A 19,116-nucleotide genomic window follows, 5' to 3' on the forward strand; every position below is an offset into this window, starting at 1 on the left:
ACTTCTGTGTCTCTCCACCTATCAGAAGGTTATTATTCCTCCGCTGGTTTTGATCATTGGTGTGTCTTTTATGGTCACCACCTATTGGCCAGTTGCTCGGGTATAGCCTCAACCTGTGCCCCTGATTATTAACCTGCAGTATAATTTGACCTAACTACCGCTATTGCCTGGAATCGAATTCGCATCCTTTGGGTTACTAATAGAGAGATAATACGCTTAAGTGCTTCTTTATGGAAGTTCGCAGCAAAGATAGAGCCAGCGGGGATGATGAGCTAAGGGCTAAATGAGGCTAGTGTGGCCCAAATGGGACCGGCGTCGAGGACGAGATTTGCGCTCTCAAGAAAGGACCTTTGAATGCAATTTCAACACAACTTGCGGCGAAGCAGTGACATCATGGTTGCTTGATATTCGAGTAGATTGGTTAAGCCGTACCCATTGGTTAGACTCTATACGATCCGCAGCTTTTGACTATGTATGAAAACAGCGAGTTCAATGTCAGCTTAAGCTTAAGCTCAGCACGTTTATTGCCTGATTGGGTTAGCAACGTTACCAAACCTTATTTCAATCTCATTCATTCCTCCAGGAGGCAGCATATTATCAATCTGATGCGTAACGGAATGCTCTTTCATATTCAGCCATGGAGATCTATTTTCATTCCGTTGTGGACTTTTTCAACACACTGAGAAACGTGTGCTTTACCTTGGGAGCATGCATCTCATTAAGGAACTTGACTACGTGTTACGTAGGCGAATATTCAACGATGAGTTTACTGAAAGTGTTCCAGAAGTCAACCTCGGGGGCAGTTCAATTGTTTCAAAGAACAATACCAAGCGTGCGAAGATTAGCAAGAATATACATCATTGGATAGCTGCCCCTTTGTTTAATCATTATTCTTTGTTTCAATGCTGAAAATATTTTGTGAATGTAATCTTGCCTAAACCGTCATCAGAGCACCACAAACTTTTATGTGAATCGAATCGCTCGAACGCATTAGGCGACTGGGGATTGCCCCGTCTCCACACCACGTCCTTGTCTGTTTATCTTTTGTGTCTGGTAGTTATGGCAGCAACGCGGGGGGGGCGCTGCTCACAACAGATTTCCTGGATCTTTGATTCCCTTATACTCCCCAACTCCCTTCGTCGGATCTCATTGCCAAATGTTGAAACAGCATGGAGTCCGCCGAGGGTCGTTCTGATGCGACGTTGACAGACAGCCCAACGCCCAAGGCAAAATGGACATCGCTATTTCTTTTCACCTCAAGAAAACATGTTGTTTCTCTCCTTCTGGGCTTGCTTTTCACCGTGGGAGCTGGTGTCCTTGTTCCCATGTTGGCTCTGGTGCTTGGGAAGATCTTTGACGCATTCTCAAAATTCGGAGCAGGTTCCGTAACATCGGAAGAATTAATGCACGCTATATCTGTTCGATGCCTGTATCTAATGGGATTGGGAATGTGCATTTGGCTACTCCAGGCAGGGCATTTTGCATTCTGGGTAGCCTTTGGGGAGCTCCAAGCCAAAAACGCACGCGAGAAGTCTTTCGTACAGTTAATCAAGAAGGATATATCCTGGTTTGAGATGAAACAGGATGGCGTTTCCTCCTTTCTGCCGCGTCTCCAGACGTAAGTACACACTACCAACTTTTATTTTATTGCACCTCCGCTCATTCACGGGCTAGACAGATCCGAGATCTTCAGTTAGCGACTTCGCAGCCTCTAGGTTGTGTTTTACAAAGACTCGTCACGTTTGTGACTGCGCTTACTTTGGCCCTTTGTACCTCCTGGAAACTAACGCTAGTTTCTCTTGCCTCGATACCTGTCTGCGCGGCAGTTGTATCTATTATTTCGAAGAGAACAGCACCGAGCGTACAGGCCTATGAGACAGAGTTAACCCGCGCATCAAAATTGGCCATCAACTGCTTCTCCAGCATCGATGCAGTCAAGTGCTTTAATGGACAAAGGTTTGAGGCTGAACAATATTCTGCTGGCATTCTATCAGCTTCACGCTGGTATAGAAATGAAGCACTTGGCCAAGCACTCCAGATTAGCTGCATACGTCTAATGATATTTGTAATGTTTGTCCAAGGCTTCTGGTACGGAAGTTCCCTGGTTGGAGCTGGTGATTTAAACCCCGCAGATGTCTTGACAGCATTTTGGGCATGTCTTCAGTCTACCCAGGCAATTGAAGAAATTTTGCCACACATTATTGTTCTTGAAAAAGGGCGTGCTTCAGCTTCAGCGCTGCAACAAATTGTGGCGAGGGAAAGTCATCCCAAGCCGGCAATAGATACATTTGTATCACTGTCGCCTCGATTTTGTGAGGGAGATATACGGATAAAAAACGTGAGTCAAAAATCACATTCTTTTGAACTTGACCCTCCAAGGAGAAAAAGTAATATATACTTCTAGGTTACTTTCGCATACCCATCTCGCCCCGACTGCTACGTGCTAAAAAATTCATCGTTCTTTTTCCCAGCAGGCGATATAACGTTTGTGGTTGGACAAAGCGGGTCAGGGAAAAGCACACTTGCGAATCTTCTCATGCGATTCTATATCCCTGCAGCTGGAGATATTTTAATTGACGGCACACCAATTCAAAAGTTGAGTATTGACTGGATCCGGAACAACATCACATTAGTACAGCAGCAGAGCTTCCTATTCAATGAAACAATATTTAACAATATTGCTTTCGGCTCCAAAGACCACCAAAATATTACTGAGGACCAAATTGTAACCAGCCTCCGTTTTGCCTCCCTCGATGAGACGGTCCGAGCCCTACCAGATGGCCTTGATACAGTGGTCGGTGTTGGTGGGAGTGCGTTTAGTGGTGGACAGCGCCAAAGAGTTGCGATTGCTCGTTCACGCCTCAGAGATACCCCTATTTTGATCCTCGATGAATCGACAAGCGCGCTGGATTTAACTAGTCGATCTACAGTGATGGAAGCCATTCGAACCTGGCGAAAGAGCAAAACCACTATTATAATCACGCATGATATATCCCAGATCAATAATCAGGACTTTATATATGTGCTGCAAGGGGGCGAAGTCGTTCGAAAAGGCTACAGGCACGCTCTAGAACAAGAAGCAACAAATACACCCGGGTCTGCACTGTCAGTCGTGTTCGGATTAGAGAATGAACGATCCCATCGCCAGGAAGAAAAATCCGATAATATCCCAAGACAAAATACTCAGGAGATGGGAAGCGGGGTCACTTTCGGAACGTCTGCCAAACCACTACACCCTCCGCCTAGTACAGAGAGGAGTCGAACCTTCCAATCATTAACTTTGTCTCCAATTTCTCCAGGCTTTCGCAACACACTCTCTTTTCAACCAATGGTTCATACCGAAGATGTATTCAGGCCGTTATCATCTCGAAGCGATTCTTCCGAACAAATTCGTCAATATAACCGTCAGATGCCATCCGTTGCAGGTATTGAACTGAGAGATTTTTCTCGCGAGTGTGACGCTAAATTCGAACTGGATCTTATGCCGTCTTCATCATGCTCTTCAGGTTTGGGTTTCACGGACAACGTGCTTCGAGATGTTGAACTAACTGACAGACCAGGAGACGAAGAAGGTCCCCATAAGGGGAAACTCCCTCACTTATCAATCGTGGGAATCCTTCTCACTGTTATTCCACGCTTAACCGTGCGCTATAAGATTTTACTACTTGTGGGATTTGTAGCGGCACTTGTCCATGCCGCTGCCACCCCTGCTTTTGGCTTTCTATTTGCGCAGCTTTTAGGAGCATTTTTTCTACCCGGAAATCGTTCACATATGGCCCTCCAATGGTCAGTGGCAATCATTGGAGTTTCCGTCGCGAATGCAGCAGCTTCGTTCACTATGCATTTTCTTCTTGAATGCTGCGGACAAGCTTGGGTTAACTCTCTCCGTAACGAGGCAGTGAGACGTATCCTATCTCAGCCAAAGGAATGGTTCGAAAGGGAAGAGAACAAAACATCTAATTTGACGATGTGTCTGGACCGCAACGCTGAGGAAATGAGGAACTTGGTGGGGCGGTTTGCTGGGTTTCTTTTTGTTGCAGCGGTGATAATGATTATGTGTTTCGTTTGGGGAATCGATGTGTGTTGGAAGTTGACTCTGGTTGGGCTTGCGTGTGCTCCAGTTGTCTACTCCATAACAAGAACCTTCGAACGTGTGAGCGGCATCTGGGAAAAGAGATGCAACGATGCCAGTGAGGTGGTTGGGGATATTTTCTCCGAAACGTTTCTCGATATTAAAACCGTCCGCGCCTTGACGCTTGAGGCTCACTTCCATAAGAAGCTTGATGTGGTGAATATGAAGACCCTCCGACAGGGCTTCAAACGAGCCTGTTTTTCGGGATTTTTCTTTGGGTTATCCAGCTCATCAATCATTTTTGTTTACAGTATGTCCCAACGGCGGTGATAGATGTTAACTTGTATGTTTAGACTAACATGGAACATAGCCCTTGTTTTTTATTTTGGCGCAGTCCTTGCATCATCTCTTGAATATTCGATAAGGGACATTCTGACGGTTTTCTCGATCCTCCTATTCAGCTTAGGGAACGTTAACGCCGCGTTAGAATTTGGTATGCCAGTCCGAACGCCCGGTTTCCATAACAACTTTGAACCGTACTGACTGAAATTTCAGTTCCTCAAATAAGTTCATCTCGGGATACTGCTTCAAGGTTATTGCGATTAGCAACGCTCCCGGAAGGTAGTTCACACGAGGATGAAGGGAAACTAAAAATATCCAACCCAACGCCATTGGAGTTCGCAAATGTGAACTTCAACTACCCGTCACGCCCTAAGAAACAGGTACTTCGAAATCTAAATCTCGCAATCCCAGGAAACACCTGTACAGCAATCGTCGGCCCCTCTGGATCTGGGAAGTCGACTATTGCCTCCCTTCTTACCGCTCTATACCCCGCCAACAAAATGACCATAAGGTCGTCATTGGACTATCCCTCCAACACAATATCCCTCGGAGGGTATGATATCCGAAATATCCACACTCCAAGCCTCCGCTCTCTAGTTTCCATCGTTCCTCAACAACCCACTCTCTTCCCGTCCTCAATTAAAGCCAACATCAGCTATGGCCTCGACCCAGCCTCCCCGCTCAACACGATAGAAGCCATCCGTTGCGCCGCGCTGGCAGCCGGGATTGACGAATTCAGCTCCTCCCTCCCGGAGGGTTACGACACTATAATTGGTGATGGGGGGCTTTCCATGTCTGGCGGCCAAGCGCAACGCCTTGTTATCGCGCGTGCCTTGGTGCGGAAGCCGCGTATCCTCATCCTCGATGAGGCCACGTCGAATCTAGATGCTCATAGCGCGGAACAGATTCGTCGCACGGTTAAGAGCCTCATGATACCAGGTGCCCAGCAGCTAGCTGTGATTATTATCACGCACGCGGTCGAGATGATGGAAATTGCGGATAAAATTGTGGTGGTGGATGGGGGCCGTGTAGTTGAGGAAGGTTCATATATGGAATTAATAACGAAGCCGGGAGGGAGGTTAAGGAAGCTGGTCACAGCCGAGGGGAGTGTGGATTGACAGTGTTCACTTTTGATCCTTGTTATCCTTCTGCTTTAAAAGAAAAGCGTTAAATGATTGTATGACTACTTAATGCCGAATATGTTTTTCTTCTTTTCTTCCCCCTTTTGTTTGTTGATCTGCAAAATTAAACCGTACAGAATTTACCCCAACATCGAAGTATCTTTTCTTCTCTCTCTTCATTGTTCTAGTTCACGCTCCGTACATACATCCATACACATGAAAGTCGGTAACCCTCATCGCATTGCATGGCATATATTATTTAAATACCTGTGTATTTCCCAAAAATCTCCCCTCTCCCGTAGTTATCGGGTTATTAGAGAGAAGTTGAGACGATGTTAGTATTTACATTACTTGTTATGACGGGCAGGACCACCACTACTGTCAACGCAAACCATATTTTTCACGTCGTGAAAGTTGAAGAGATCGAATCGCCACACGGGTGAAGGGAGGCGGCGGGCGAACGCCCAGATTAATGCGGAATATGTGCATAGGATGGCTGGGAACCGGTGTCGGGCATTCCGTGTCGAGAACCTCAAGTCCCCTATAGCATTTTACATATAATATTTCATAAAAACATAAAAGTCGTTTTAGGTAGGTAGTTGAAGTCCACCACTGCTGCAGTTCACCGTCATTCCGCTGCACAGGAAAGATAATTAATCGAGTAGAGGATAGATAGAAGCAAGGTGGTCACGTTTAACAACAACTCACACAGCAGCTCCATCCAAACCCTTCAATCTGTGTGTTAGATGTTTAATAGAGATGCCGTGAAGGACTGCGGAGCTTCACCCAAGTATATATGTCCTCCGGTTCCCAATCAACTGGTAACTAGTTAGTTAAACTAACTGATTAGTTATTTATTACATTAATTACTAAAATGGTGTGAAGCTGCAACTTCTGTTTTGTTACGCCCATCAACCACCGCTCGCAAACCACCGACATTCAAACTCCGAATCTCCAACCATCCCTCCCACTCCCAACTTCAACCTCCGTCCTTCGTTTTCTTATTTAGGAACTGCTATCCCATCATTCCCCATTGCCATATCTTTCGCTTATTTTACGCTGTCATCTTTCGTTCCCCAACTTCCCGTTATCCTTCGAACGGACGAGCAGAATCCGGCGATTTTTATCCTTCACATTTCAGGGATCAGATTACGCACTACCAGCCCTACTCCATGTCCGTGTACACAAACACAGCCACAGGGCGCTAACTCCTCTTGCTCCTCAGACAGACAGAAGATTGATCGTTGACAGTCGTTCTCTGGCAAACTGTGTCACTTTTCTGATTTAGTTTCCTCTCATTGTCCTGATGTCATGTTGTCTATGTGAAGCGACGCTTGCCTGCCCCTGCCTCGAAATAGTGCCCCCGTAAATTTATCTCGATATCACCATGTTTCTACCTCAGCTCTACAGCTATCGCAACCATTTCCACAAGCGGGCAGAGAATGATCAGGCAGAGGACAACCCTTCAAGAAGAATTTTCATTGTTGTAAGTTCTGTGTGGCCACACATGCTCGAACATAACTTTGAGGCGTGGTGGAGTTTCAACTGACAATTTCTACAGGTTTCCATTGCGCTCCTTGGTGTTATCATTGTCTGTCTAAGCCTCTACTATGGCCTCCGGACCCTCCGATTTCGAAATTCAGAACCCAAATTCATACCGACGAAGTATCTAAAGAAAAAATGGAGAAATTGGTCACCAAAAACCGCATACGGCCACGTTCCGGATGCCATTCCAGCAACGCGGCAGGCTGGGGCTAACTGGTCAGGTAATACCGCTTATACTGGTGCTGGCGACCTCAGTCTTGACCGCAGAACCTCCATTCAATCAGTAATGACGTTACCCTCATACTCACCAATCCCGAAACCGACAGAGCAAATAGTTGGGAGGGAAGGCGAGCGTGGTGGGATGGATGTTGTGATGGAGTTCCCAGAAACAGCTGATGAGGAAGAGGCTCGAAGGGAAGAGGAGATGGAGTCGTTATACCAAATCCGATTGGCAAGAAGACAAGAAGTCGCTGAGCGGGAACGGCGAAGACTGGAACGGAGGGAAGCTCGAGAACGTGGTGATTGGGCGCGATTGGAGGAGATACAGCGTGAGAGTCGAACTCCAAATCTGGAAGAAAATCAAAGTGACAATGGCAGCAATACCAGTATTAGCGCAGCAACTCTGATAGCTGAACATCAGTCTCGTGGTAGAGAGAAGCGGGTGGCACGTGTTACGTATGCGGATGTGGGCGATGTTCGACATGATGGCACCCGATTGCGTGCCAGTTCCCAGGAGTCAGACTCAAGACCGCTCCTTGACGCTGCGTCCAGTATGGGAAGCGATGGAAGCACTTCACTACCAAGATTGGCTGAAGGTCGTCAGCGCGCAACTTCGGGCTCCTCTCTATTTTTGAACCCAACCAACCAATCCGACCACGATACACCCCGAGGATCTATAACTCCAGCTGAAACAGATATTGACAACTCGAATATTCCAAACCCTCCACAGTATGATCAATTAGATTGGGGGGAGGCCCCGCCATATCAGAGTCCGGTTGCTGAAAGGGAGCAGGGCCTCCAACCTCCTGAAATTACAGCAGTGCCTAGTATCGAAATAGAAGTCCCGACTCCCGGAAACAGTGCCCCTGTTACCCCGGTGTCTCCTATGCCTCGTCAGTTATGAGGAAAAGCTTCATAACATGCTGTAATCTATCTTCCTAGCAGTTATCTGCAGCTTTTTGGGCCCTTTACTTCACCGTCCTAGGTAGGACGGGCGTTCTCCCATATTCATTTTTATCCGATTAAAAGACCTTTATGACTAATTTCAACTTTTTCGATCCTATATTAATATTTTCGTCTAATCTCCGGCTCCCGACAAAGCTGAAATTTTGTATCGTTTCTCGCCTGTATTCACTCCCCTGAATGATGTTCATCGAGGAAAACTGGTGGGATGAAACGTCTTAGACCGTTGCACCTTCTATCCAAAACACATTTACAAGGCGGCCTACTGCGGTCAACGATCGTGTCGCACCTACGCCTCTGCCCGAACGAAGGTGGCCATATATTTGCTTCTCAACAGTATTTATATGCATACTCCCCCACCCGGCAGACGCAAGGATTTACTTTCTAAACATAAGTTTATACCTATGCATTCATTTATTCAGTTATTGAGGATTCGGAATAAAAATTTAGATAAAACATGGAGTTTCGAATTGGTTTCGCTCCACGTTTGGTGATTTGGCTATACATACACATCTACATACATATGAATTCGATATTGCGGTTTGATTTATGCATCTGGCTTTCTCGGTGGCATTTTCTAGGTTACTACCTATTTACACCTCTTACGTTGGATTTCTTGTTGATATCTTATTGAATTTTGCGAGCCGAGATGCGGGCTGCCCATCTCAAATTACGTAATACCCGACCTAGTTAACTAGTTAGTTATCACTAATAACTAATTCAACTAGCCCCTTATTAGGTCTCCTTATAGCACTCCACACCGCTTTAACAACCAGCATGTGCCGGACCTGGTGCTCGATGTCGGTTAACTTGATATTCACTTCGTCATGACAATCGCAACAATATTGCCAAATACCGATCCCTCTGGTAGTGACAAACCCTCGTGGAATGAGTGAGCTCTCACTCCCTGAACATAACTCATAAGAGCCGGCGACAAACCTAAATCTCGCAATGCCCAACCCTTACTACACCTTTCCACCCGAGGCTCCGCTAAACACCCATCTCTACTGCTACAATCGATCCGACAAGTCACCACCACCAACACCGCGTCTCCCGTCTTGTCGACGCCGCCGTATCACTCATCCACTACCAGACTGGGTCGACTCGCCTTTTTCCAACCCCTGGGCATTGACCGAGCCCCAATCGCTGTGTATCCTGTATGCCAAGCTTCCTCCTGAAATCCGCGTCTTGATATTTGAAGCGTTGCTTGGCAATCGAGTGCTTCATCTGTATGGTAAGACTATGAAGCCCGAATTCTAGTTCCCTAGGCATGGCGCTTCGATTTGTGATTAATTGAATTGTTATTTCAGTGATCCCTAATAAGTTTAAACTCCTCAAATCGTGCCTGCAGGGTTCAAACCGTGAAGAGATATTCCGGGATGAACCCTACTCCAACAATCAGCGAAAAAATAAATCTATTCATTGCCGTTGCGGCCATGGGGCAGAGGAGAGTCTAAGCTTAGAGATTTTAAGAACATGTAGAAGGATGTGAGTTTTCCCCTATGCTCTGCCCTCCGAGTGGGATCTTCCGCAGAATGTATGGGCATTGATATATCCGTTTCCAAAACCCCTTCTTGCCCAGATATTCCGAAGGTATCCCGATCCTATACACCAAAAACATTTTTACTTTCGCGAAAGACTCCGCCCTGTCCCTTGCTGCACCCAGCTTTGCACCAAGGCGTTTCAAATCCCTCACTTTCGTCGAGCTGCACTTACCGAACATCGCTCAATTCCACCTAAGTGTCACGGATACTTTAGTCGGAGACACGATTCACGCAACTATCGACGCGTTGTTTCATCTCCCTCAAGTAAAGGTGTTCCGTCTCTTTACAGAATTCCTACCGCAGATGATTGTGAACGATAAATCTGGGAGTTGGGAAAAAGCGTGGCTCGGAGCCGTGGACGATTTTGCAAAACTGAGGGCGTCGACTCTGGAGATGCTGGAATTTACCATTCCGCCTTCTTGCTTTGATATACTGCTTGGTAATAAAAGTGAAGAGGAAATATTCTGCAATGAGTTGCGGGGTGGGAGGCGCTATCGGAGACAACTCGAGGGCGTGAGCCAAGGTTTTGAATATTGGATTTCGTGCCCTGGGGAAATTCGCTTCAAATAGTACTAATGTGTGTGTATGTGTAGATCAGGGCCAATATTCTGCGAGGACTCTTATCTCCTTTCCCCACTTTGTATTCAAAACGTCTGTATATGAAATGCAGTACATATGAGATTTGAACATTGCTCTTACCCTTGTGTGTGTCTGATTGAAGCAAAAAACCCCTTATGAACCGGATGAATTGATATATTTATTTTATATTCTGAGTAATTGTTTCATCATTTGAAGTCAATGAAATTTCTCTTCTTACATAACTTATACTCTATTCTCACCTTCTATATGCGCACTTCATTGAATTGATAAGAGTTGAGCATATATTTTGATTGTCATTCCCTTGAATGCACACACTGATCACCTTTGGGGAATTATCCATCTTCACTGACTTCAATCCACGGCTATCACCTTGAACCCATACATCACCTGACCAGGCCTCTTATGGGTCATCTTCCCATAAAAGGACACATGTTCAGCGGTTATACTCATATATCATCATAAATATTGTCACACGAGATTCCAATGTAATAGGCAGTTTCATGACGGGTGTTGTATTCGCTTATCCAAGGCGATAGTACTCAAGCCCATAATCTGAAGAACATGAACAAATGCTTATGTCCAACAACGACAGCACCCACCCATTGCCCTCTAGAACCCATCACTCCATATTCCCACCAACAACGGTGACAACTCAGTCATTTCAAACCGAACATTCCAAATTTTCAGAATCCAAAGAACACCAATTCCCCTTCCTTGCTCTTGCTAATCTCACCCTTCTACATCCGTCCCAAGAACCCAGTCCAGCAATCCAATCACCCCATAATTTACCCGAAATTTCTCATGGTGTAAATCATGCTTGCGCGCACCCGCAAAGTCATACCCACTATGCACGCTGGCGGTCTCCGCCAGCATCGACGTCAGGAAGAGCGCAAATGACAAGACATGCACGCACCGCAGCGCCAGAGGCAGCACGACGGGTATCGCGTTGGCCAGCAAGTGTTCGAGAGGGTGCGCATACTGCGCAGCAAAGGCCATGGGCGCAGTAAAGGTGTGATGCTGCTTGTGGAAGCGCGGGTAGAGCTTTGGGTGGTGCAGGGTGCGGTGGACGGTGTAGAAGAGCAGTTCGCGGAGGAGCGAGGCGTATATGAAATCTGTGGCGAGTTCGCGGGCTGTCGGGTATGTTGGCGTGATTGTGAAGAAAGAGTATTGGAAGTTTGTGGAGGAGTTGAGGGCGATGTGGAGGAGGGTGGAGAGAAGGTTTGTGGTGAAGACGCGGCGGAAGCAGTGGTGATGGCGGCCCAGGTGGGTTGGCGGCGGGCGGATTGGAGTTTTGTGTTTGTTGGAGAAGGTCGGGAAGGCTAGGTCGATGAGGAGGTAGAGAATGCAGGGGAGCCAGAAGCCTAAAATTTGGCAGAGGATTGTGGTAGCGACTTCGATTAGGCCGGGGGGATATGAGATGGCTATCTGGGGCCAGGAGGGTATTAGAATTTTGAGGGTGGCCATGGCTTTTGATATCGGGACTGTGGAGCTGTAATGGGGAAATTGAGGTGTTCTGGAGGCTTTATCCCGCAAGAGGGAGAGCTTGTATAGTTATCAGAACAGGAAGTGCTATCGCTATTATATTAGACATTTAGATCGCATGATCTCACAGCCACCGTAAGGTGTTCGGGGCTGGTGCTTTTACGAATAGGAAGATTAAGGATGATGATAACTTGAGTGAGCATATCACGCATAAAAGAAAGACGAAAGGAGGAATATATCAAATAAATTGATAACGACAGAGAAAAAAACCGTCCTCAACTTGGGGGTTGAGGGGTAGCAAGCAGCTGGTTATACAACTTTCCCCATATTCCCACAGAAGGGTGCCGAAAAGAGGGGATTCCCTGCGAGCAGACGCAAAAAGCGCAAAGAAGAAGAGAGCGTATCAATCATATAGGTAATTTAAAAGAATCTACCTAATGTAGGTAGTTTGGTGGGGCATTAGGCACATGTATCTGCTATTATTGCAATGGCAATTGTTATCGCTCATATAAGTAAAGATGTGAACGTAAAAATCGGATCAACAGCAGTTAAAAAAAAGGGTCGGCATAGAAATTTAAAGTTGTAAAAGAGCGTGATTGAAGCGTGAAAATGCGGAGTTTAATCACTCATTTGCCGAGATTTGGTCCGCCAAAGGAATTTTACATTTGACTTCCATCATCTTGGACTCGACGAAGATAGTGGTCTCTTTACGCATTTCCATCACTTTCCGTAGAGAGCATCTTTCTAGTGTCCAATTACCAACATTGTCAAAATATGACCTTAGTCAATTCATGATCTGAACTTCAGGCGATGTGGAATGACCCAATCCGCCGCTATATTCATCCTCTTCACCCCTGTCTGTCCAGAGGGATGGATGTATATAATTGATATCAATCGACATCTTCACATACGTTTGGGCTACCAGCAATCGCTTGAATATGAATAAATTTGCAACGCTGCTAGCATCTTCATCTACTATCTTGTCCACATTCAACGGGGAGGCGAATATATTCCGGCTAACCAGCTAGGTACCTAGGTTCTGACCGCACGGTACGATTAGAAACCACATATGACATATACGAAATATCAATCCCGGTACCAGAACCTCTCACCATAGCAGGGGCAGAAAGGTTGGGCAGGCAGGAGTGGCCTCGCTCGACAGCTTCTACATATCGCACGAAAGTATGCCACCTTGTGTTCTTTAATCAAAAGTAAAAGAAGATACTTCCCAAACCCGGCAACATCATCAAGCACCCGTACAAAATTTCGTCCTTGGACGAGATCTTTCATGTGCCGAAGGGAAATGTGGCCAACGATGTTGCGAAATTCCGAATGACCCGGTCGATCCGAACTGTAGAGCTTCGAAATCACGAAGCAGAAGTCATCTATAGGTGGGCAAATATCCTTGCCTGGAAAGGATAGCTTTGCAAACTTCTCCAGAGGGTCCACGTCATACTTGCCAGCAATATCGAATTCCTTCAAATAAAGAAAAGACATGGGAGGGTGATTTCACGGTGTCCTTTGGCGTTCAGGTATGATGTAGTAGCTGGGTCAAAAAATGAACCTGCTTCATCGTTAACGGTTTGGCGATTTGGATTGAAAAGATGGTCTTAAAATATTTCTGCCATGTACCTAGGGTTTCTTCAAGATTTTTTAGGCGGGTAGAAAAGCTGCCTCCGACACTACCCCCCGTGTGATATGTGGGGATAGATTCTTTGAAGGATTTCTGATCCATAGAGCTAAATCCCTTATTCTTTGTTAGATCGAACAGTGTAATGTAGAACCATAGGGAAAAGCCGTCACCCTCAAATCCATATGTCTTACACAAAAGTCGAACTGTCGGCTTTCATTCTGACATACAAACAGGGGTCCAATGGCTCATGGAAAGTGATACATAGAGATATCAGTAATCGTGGCCGGGGCATCCCTCCCGATTGCAGCTGGTCAGGAGGCTGCAACCGGAGATCACAGGGTTGGACCTGGACGAGGATTCGCGCTTGCGCCCTGGCAGGAGAGCGACGGTAGAATGTAAGCTGTGCGAGTATACAGGAAGAAATTGCGTCCTGCCCGTCGTTGGGCGCCTTGTTGGGTTTTGTTCAGTTGGGACTGTGACATCATTGACATGACCGTCGATGGAGAAAGAGGCTGATGGAGCGACCACGAAGCACCGAAGGGTTGACTCACATTGAAAAAAAAAAAAAAAAAAAAAAAAAAAAAAAAAAAAAACAGAACTTCAAGCGTATTCCAAGGCATTTGAGAAGAAGAAGGTTGGAACAGGAGAGAAACGGCTTGCGGAAGACATGAATAGCCTTAGCAGGCTCAAAAATCCCGGTAGTTCCACTAGGTTAGTTATGTACCTTTTTCAACCCTAGTTACATGACTACAAACAGCAGGTATACAATCACATCCCAAATATAAGTAGTTTAAAATATACGGAAAACAAATAGTGCATAATTGTCCTCTGCTTGTTGTTGTCATATCGGATTTCAATAATGTGGTATTGTTCATTATGGCAAACCTTTAAAAGCTCAGAATGACTGAGGAGTTGAAGATCATAGGAGTAAGAGTGCAGACTTTGTTTTCCAGGTGCCCTTTTTCGTTGGCACACAAACGCATGCAAACATGACCTTGGAAAATGTCGAGCGTTAAAATGTTTTAAATAAAAGGGCATAACTCGATGTTTTTCAGTTGTTGAATGCTGTCGAGTTGTTGATGCACAGATCTTCTCTACGGATGTTTATTTTGCCGAGGTTTGGAGCTCTCGACACGCTATCCCCAAACTAGACTAGCGATTCTGTCACTCCCAAGCAGTAAACAAACCTCCCCAAAAGGAAATAAACATCCAACCTCCAAACTCCGGACTCGTCTGCGAGCGATTCTTCAACACGACAACCACCCGACGTATTAGCCATTGGGCTGTCCTAACATTGCAGTTCTTTCCAAGGTTTTATTTATCAGGAGTCGTTGGTTTTTCTTTTCCCTTTTTAACCTTTCAGTATCAATTCATGTCCTCATTCTTTTCATTTGAGTTTTCCGGTCGCCAAAACAATCAAACCCGACGCGACTGAGCATCCCGCCAGAAAAGGTACCTACCCAAACCCCACCACCAGCATATAATGTACTGCTTTTCCGTGTCTCTTCCAAGATCTTTATGTTTCTGCGCTAGCGGCAGTTGTTAATTGTTTGCCAATATCCAGAGTTTTTACGCGTAATTTAGAATACCAGCCAGATGTTTCCAAATGACCACACAAATACCTCCGATGTGATGGCCCGCAGTCACGCCTCGCGAGAAGCGACGACGTCCGATTTTGACCCGGATCACGAGGCTCTAGTTTCCACAAGGCAACTGGACAACGACCACCTCCAGCCTCAGTCAAAACGTGCAAAATGGTACGACGCGCACGCGGAACAAGAATCAGATCCTGACTTCGTCATCAACACATCTGCTCTTCACAGAGCTTTCCCAGACTTTTCTGACGCATCCAGCTCGGAGGAGGAGGAGGGTGACCTTTCGGTCGAGATGGGAAGGGCAGCAAAGAAGACATCCCAACAGTTGGATGATTCGCGAGATTCAGTCATGAGTGTAGATGGGAGTAAATACTCTGCATCACCAGCGGGTAGGGAAGGTCGTTTCGGAAGCCGCACCCCAAGGGCTCCCTTGCTCCCAATTACCAATCGAGCTTCGACTGGAAGAGATAGCCTTCGCAAAGACGCTCAGATACGACGCGCCAGCCTCGCCATGAAGGATAGCAACCCGCCTAAAGATATAAAGCTCAAAAGCGGAAGCCAACGCCGCACTTTATCTGAAATTCATGCGAAAGTTAACGAGACGTATGATGGATCATACATCAGCGACGAACGACCTGCAAAGGTGACAATCACCACCCGAAATACGCGTTTCAGCAACAGGCGAACAAATGACCAAAGTGCCAGGTTCGCGGACGCAGGAAACAAAGCTTCCGGGAAAAATTATCTCAAACATTACAATGCTGGAGACGTGGAGCAGACACAATTAAGAAAACAGCTGCCACCGAAAACCACTGACAGCAATGGAACCACAGACAATCCCACATACCAATCATATGCGCTTCCTGACATCCCTGATCTCTCTGAACTCGTCTCGGGAATCTATGAGAATGGAACCCCGAAGGGACGATCGCGAACAACGCGTTTCACCTCGCCTCCCGCCATGGGAGTTTCTACTTCTAAACCCCCTGAACACCTACCCCTTGATTCCATTCCAGTTCCGGATGACGAAAAGGCTATTTTTGTTTCATTGAAATTGCTTCAAGAGAAAGTTCAAGCATTGCAAACAGACAAATCCGACATGGAAATTAGGCTCGAGGAAATGGAGGAGGAAATTTTAATTCTGAGAAACGAAAATGCGCGACTTCGAAAGCAAGACAAAAAACGCGTTAGTATGTATGGTGGCGATGAAGATATTAACAATGGAGGGGTTGGCAAACTCTTCATCCAAAAGAACAGTGAGTATATTGGCATTCCTGTAGATGGTATGAATTTTAACCTCCATTCTCTAGGATTAGAAGCGGCAAATTTGGCACTTCAAAATCGGTTGGATGTCTCCATCCGCAAAAATTCAAGCCATGAGACAACGATTAAGCACTTGACGCAAGAACGAGATTCCGCCCGGACTCAGTTGGGCGTTGCCTATCTTAATTTAGAGGAACTCAAATTGGAAAATGATGCGTTGGCACAGGAGAACGATGAAATGAGGATCCAGATTGAGTCGTTGAATGGGTTCCCAAAGGAAGCGAATGATAGTAAACCTATAGAGATGTGCGACTCCACAACGAAACGCCGAGAAACGACAACCCTGGACCCAACCAAAGCAACGAAACCACATCGAATCAGGACTAAACATGCCGAAGATCCCGATGCGAATGGATCAAATGAACAAATTGGTTTCGACACCCGTCGACGGAACTCTAATAGAACACAACAGGATCGTTCACAATCGCGCGTGCCCTCTGCAGTCAAAGTGGCTACTTCCAAGCAGCAGAAGCAAGCGGAGTATGACTCCCTCTTTTCTCTCGACTTATCTCAACTTTCAGTTCAGCAATCTACAAAACATACAAAGACGCAAGCAAATACTGCCCAAAAGAAACTCCCCAACACTAGTAAACTGCGCACTAAGAAAGCTGTTGTTGAGGACATGGAAGATTCCGATCTTTCCGAGGAAGAGATGGGTACGGAAACTCGAGGCTCCCGCAATCGGACTGGACTGACAAATGATTTGACATTCTTAAGCTTTATTGATGTAAGATTTCTCCTTTTCACTCGTATGTGAAGACTGGCTAATAGCAATTAATCTAGGCCAACGAGATAGCTAAACTTCGCAAAACACTGGAGGAGGAAAGGGTGGCTCGCAAAACCTGCCTCAGCCGGGAATTGACTGAGCAAACCAAAACTGGCAATTTTGGGACACGATTCTTAGGGAGCGCTACACATAGCACACTGCTTAAGTCATCTTTAAAAAACACTTCATCCAAGGCATCGCGCCCCGTAATACTTGAAGCGCAAGATTTTACCGGAACGGAACATAGATCAGTTGCAAATACCCGCGATTTATCGCAGCACAACCTCACTAACCATTCCACATCCACAGCTGGTCCACGACGTAGGTTAAATAAGACGGAGGAGATGACATCGGCATTTATTCTCCCTGATATCACGTTGCATGCAATTTCCGGAAAATCTGGAGAGCCACCCAAGTTATCCGCAGCTGCTCAGCGTGTTTTAAATGAGGTAGCGAAACATGATGGGAAAAACTGTTCTGTTTGCAAAAACGTTATCGACAAGAATTGCATACATGGCCTCAGCAACAGAGAAGGGCAGGTCTCTTTTAAAGTCACAAAACCAGTACCTGTGTCCTGTCGCGCGCCAGAGCCATCCCCGTATATTGAAGAGCCGACTCTCCGCCCGTCACAGCAACCAGCTCTGGCTCTTGCAACAGTTTTGAAGGCATTGGAGGACGAGTTGGCCCACCTAAAAATGCAACTTGTTTTGCAACAAACGGCACTGAACAAACACGACGCATCTCTTGGCAAAAAACAACGGAAGTCCATACTCCGTAAATTTGAATTCCTTCTGAGAGAAATTGATACAAAATCTGATCAGATATATGCTTTGTATGATGTTCTCGAGGGTCAGAAGGAGGATGGCCATGAGATGACACAACAGGAAGTAGATGTTACTTTGCAATCGATTGGACTTGGTGGAAAAGACGGCGGTGTTCTTACCGAACGTCTTGGCCATGACGGTTATGAGGGGAAAGGCGTTACCGGGGGTGCAAACAGCGACGGTGACAGCGATTACGACGACCCACCTTGGGAAGGGTTTGAAAGCACTGGCGATCTTACGGGGCGGAATTTTTCCAAGAAGCTGACAAAAAGCTCCTAGCTTGACTTGTCGAAAAAGATTTTGATTGTCTACAGCCCTGCTAGGCCTTTTGCATTTGCCATCTTTGGTGCTTTTGTTTAGCATGTGGTTCGCATTGACGTTTTCATCCGTCCACTTTTCTTCTCTTCAGGGTTCTTCAACGTTCGATATTCATTTCTCACAACCTGCATACAATGATGATACCCAATGCTCCACAAGAAATCGATTCAGCCAGATCCTCCCTTGCATCTCTCTTTGGCCCCGGGTTTCAGACTGACTTTTGTCTCATGCAGTGATTGACTTAAGTGTATGTCCCCGGCCTAGAATAGTTGTCTCTGGATATTAGGTTTGAAGCACAATCTTTAGCTCCTTGCTACCTTTACCATCTTTCTGCATCATGCGATCGAATTCGCGTTTTTTGACTAACTTGGTTTTTCTTGGGTTAAGTCCGCTTGAGTTCTCGCGTTTGTGGATTGGAAAATTTTGCTGACTCTGAGCTGATGTTGTAATTGGTCGATTGAACCTGTGTTGGCGTTTTTTTGGTCAATGGTGTCTTCTGGTATTCTGTTAAGATAGTGATTGGTAAAGTGTAGAAATGGTCAACTGTTTTCTTTTCTAGATCGTGTGTGCTAGGTGCATAGGTTTGTTGTTCTGGTGAAGAAGTAACGATTTTTATCTTACTTCTTTTTGAGCAATTGTTCAGTTGAGTAGGTCCCTGGGTTGTTATTCTTCTCTTCGCTGTCATATTTGTTATCTCGCATCCGTGTGAGCTCAATGGGGACGGGCTTTTTTTCACTGTTATTTTAGTTTTAATTGGCTCTATTACCTG

General features: G+C 45.9%; 6 protein-coding genes across 6 annotated transcripts; 4 read left to right on the plus strand and 2 right to left on the minus strand.

Moving 5' to 3' along the window:
* Positions 1-1,169: 1,169 nt before the first annotated feature.
* Positions 1,170-5,532, plus strand: PAAG_03250 (multidrug resistance protein; the record flags this gene model as incomplete). The annotated part of the gene is made up of 5 exons (XM_015844900.1): positions 1,170-1,618; positions 1,675-2,338; positions 2,405-4,382; positions 4,443-4,565; positions 4,628-5,532. The coding sequence occupies 5 exons, from the start codon at positions 1,170-1,172 to the stop codon at positions 5,530-5,532; spliced, it is 4,119 nt and encodes a 1,372-aa protein (XP_015702106.1).
* Positions 5,533-6,922: 1,390 nt separating this feature from the next.
* On the plus strand, positions 6,923-8,203 carry PAAG_03251 (hypothetical protein; the record flags this gene model as incomplete). Its single annotated transcript, XM_002794660.2, has 2 exons — positions 6,923-7,021; positions 7,097-8,203. The coding sequence occupies 2 exons, from the start codon at positions 6,923-6,925 to the stop codon at positions 8,201-8,203; spliced, it is 1,206 nt and encodes a 401-aa protein (XP_002794706.2).
* Positions 8,204-9,213: 1,010 nt separating this feature from the next.
* Positions 9,214-10,376, plus strand: PAAG_03252 (hypothetical protein; the record flags this gene model as incomplete). The annotated part of the gene is made up of 3 exons (XM_002794661.1): positions 9,214-9,496; positions 9,573-9,750; positions 9,845-10,376. The coding sequence occupies 3 exons, from the start codon at positions 9,214-9,216 to the stop codon at positions 10,374-10,376; spliced, it is 993 nt and encodes a 330-aa protein (XP_002794707.1).
* A 759-nt stretch (positions 10,377-11,135) lies between these two features.
* PAAG_03253 (C-4 methylsterol oxidase) lies at positions 11,136-11,870 on the minus strand (the record flags this gene model as incomplete). Its single annotated transcript, XM_002794662.2, has 1 exon — positions 11,136-11,870. One exon carries the CDS (start codon positions 11,868-11,870, stop codon positions 11,136-11,138), a length of 735 nt encoding a protein of 244 aa, XP_002794708.1.
* Positions 11,871-12,974: 1,104 nt separating this feature from the next.
* On the minus strand, positions 12,975-13,969 carry PAAG_03254 (hypothetical protein; the record flags this gene model as incomplete). Its single annotated transcript, XM_002794663.2, has 3 exons — positions 12,975-13,364; positions 13,453-13,627; positions 13,749-13,969. Coding segments are annotated over 3 exons (786 nt in total), but the record flags the coding sequence as incomplete, so codon positions are not given.
* A 1,148-nt stretch (positions 13,970-15,117) lies between these two features.
* On the plus strand, positions 15,118-18,308 carry PAAG_03255 (hypothetical protein; the record flags this gene model as incomplete). The annotated part of the gene is made up of 2 exons (XM_015844901.1): positions 15,118-17,166; positions 17,223-18,308. 2 exons carry the CDS (start codon positions 15,118-15,120, stop codon positions 18,306-18,308), a joined length of 3,135 nt encoding a protein of 1,044 aa, XP_015702107.1.
* Positions 18,309-19,116: the final 808 nt, after the last annotated feature.

Source organism: Paracoccidioides lutzii (assembly GCF_000150705.2).
Source record: "Paracoccidioides lutzii Pb01 unplaced genomic scaffold supercont2.8, whole genome shotgun sequence".
In the NCBI taxonomy this organism is placed as follows: Eukaryota; Fungi; Ascomycota; class Eurotiomycetes; order Onygenales; family Ajellomycetaceae; genus Paracoccidioides; species Paracoccidioides lutzii.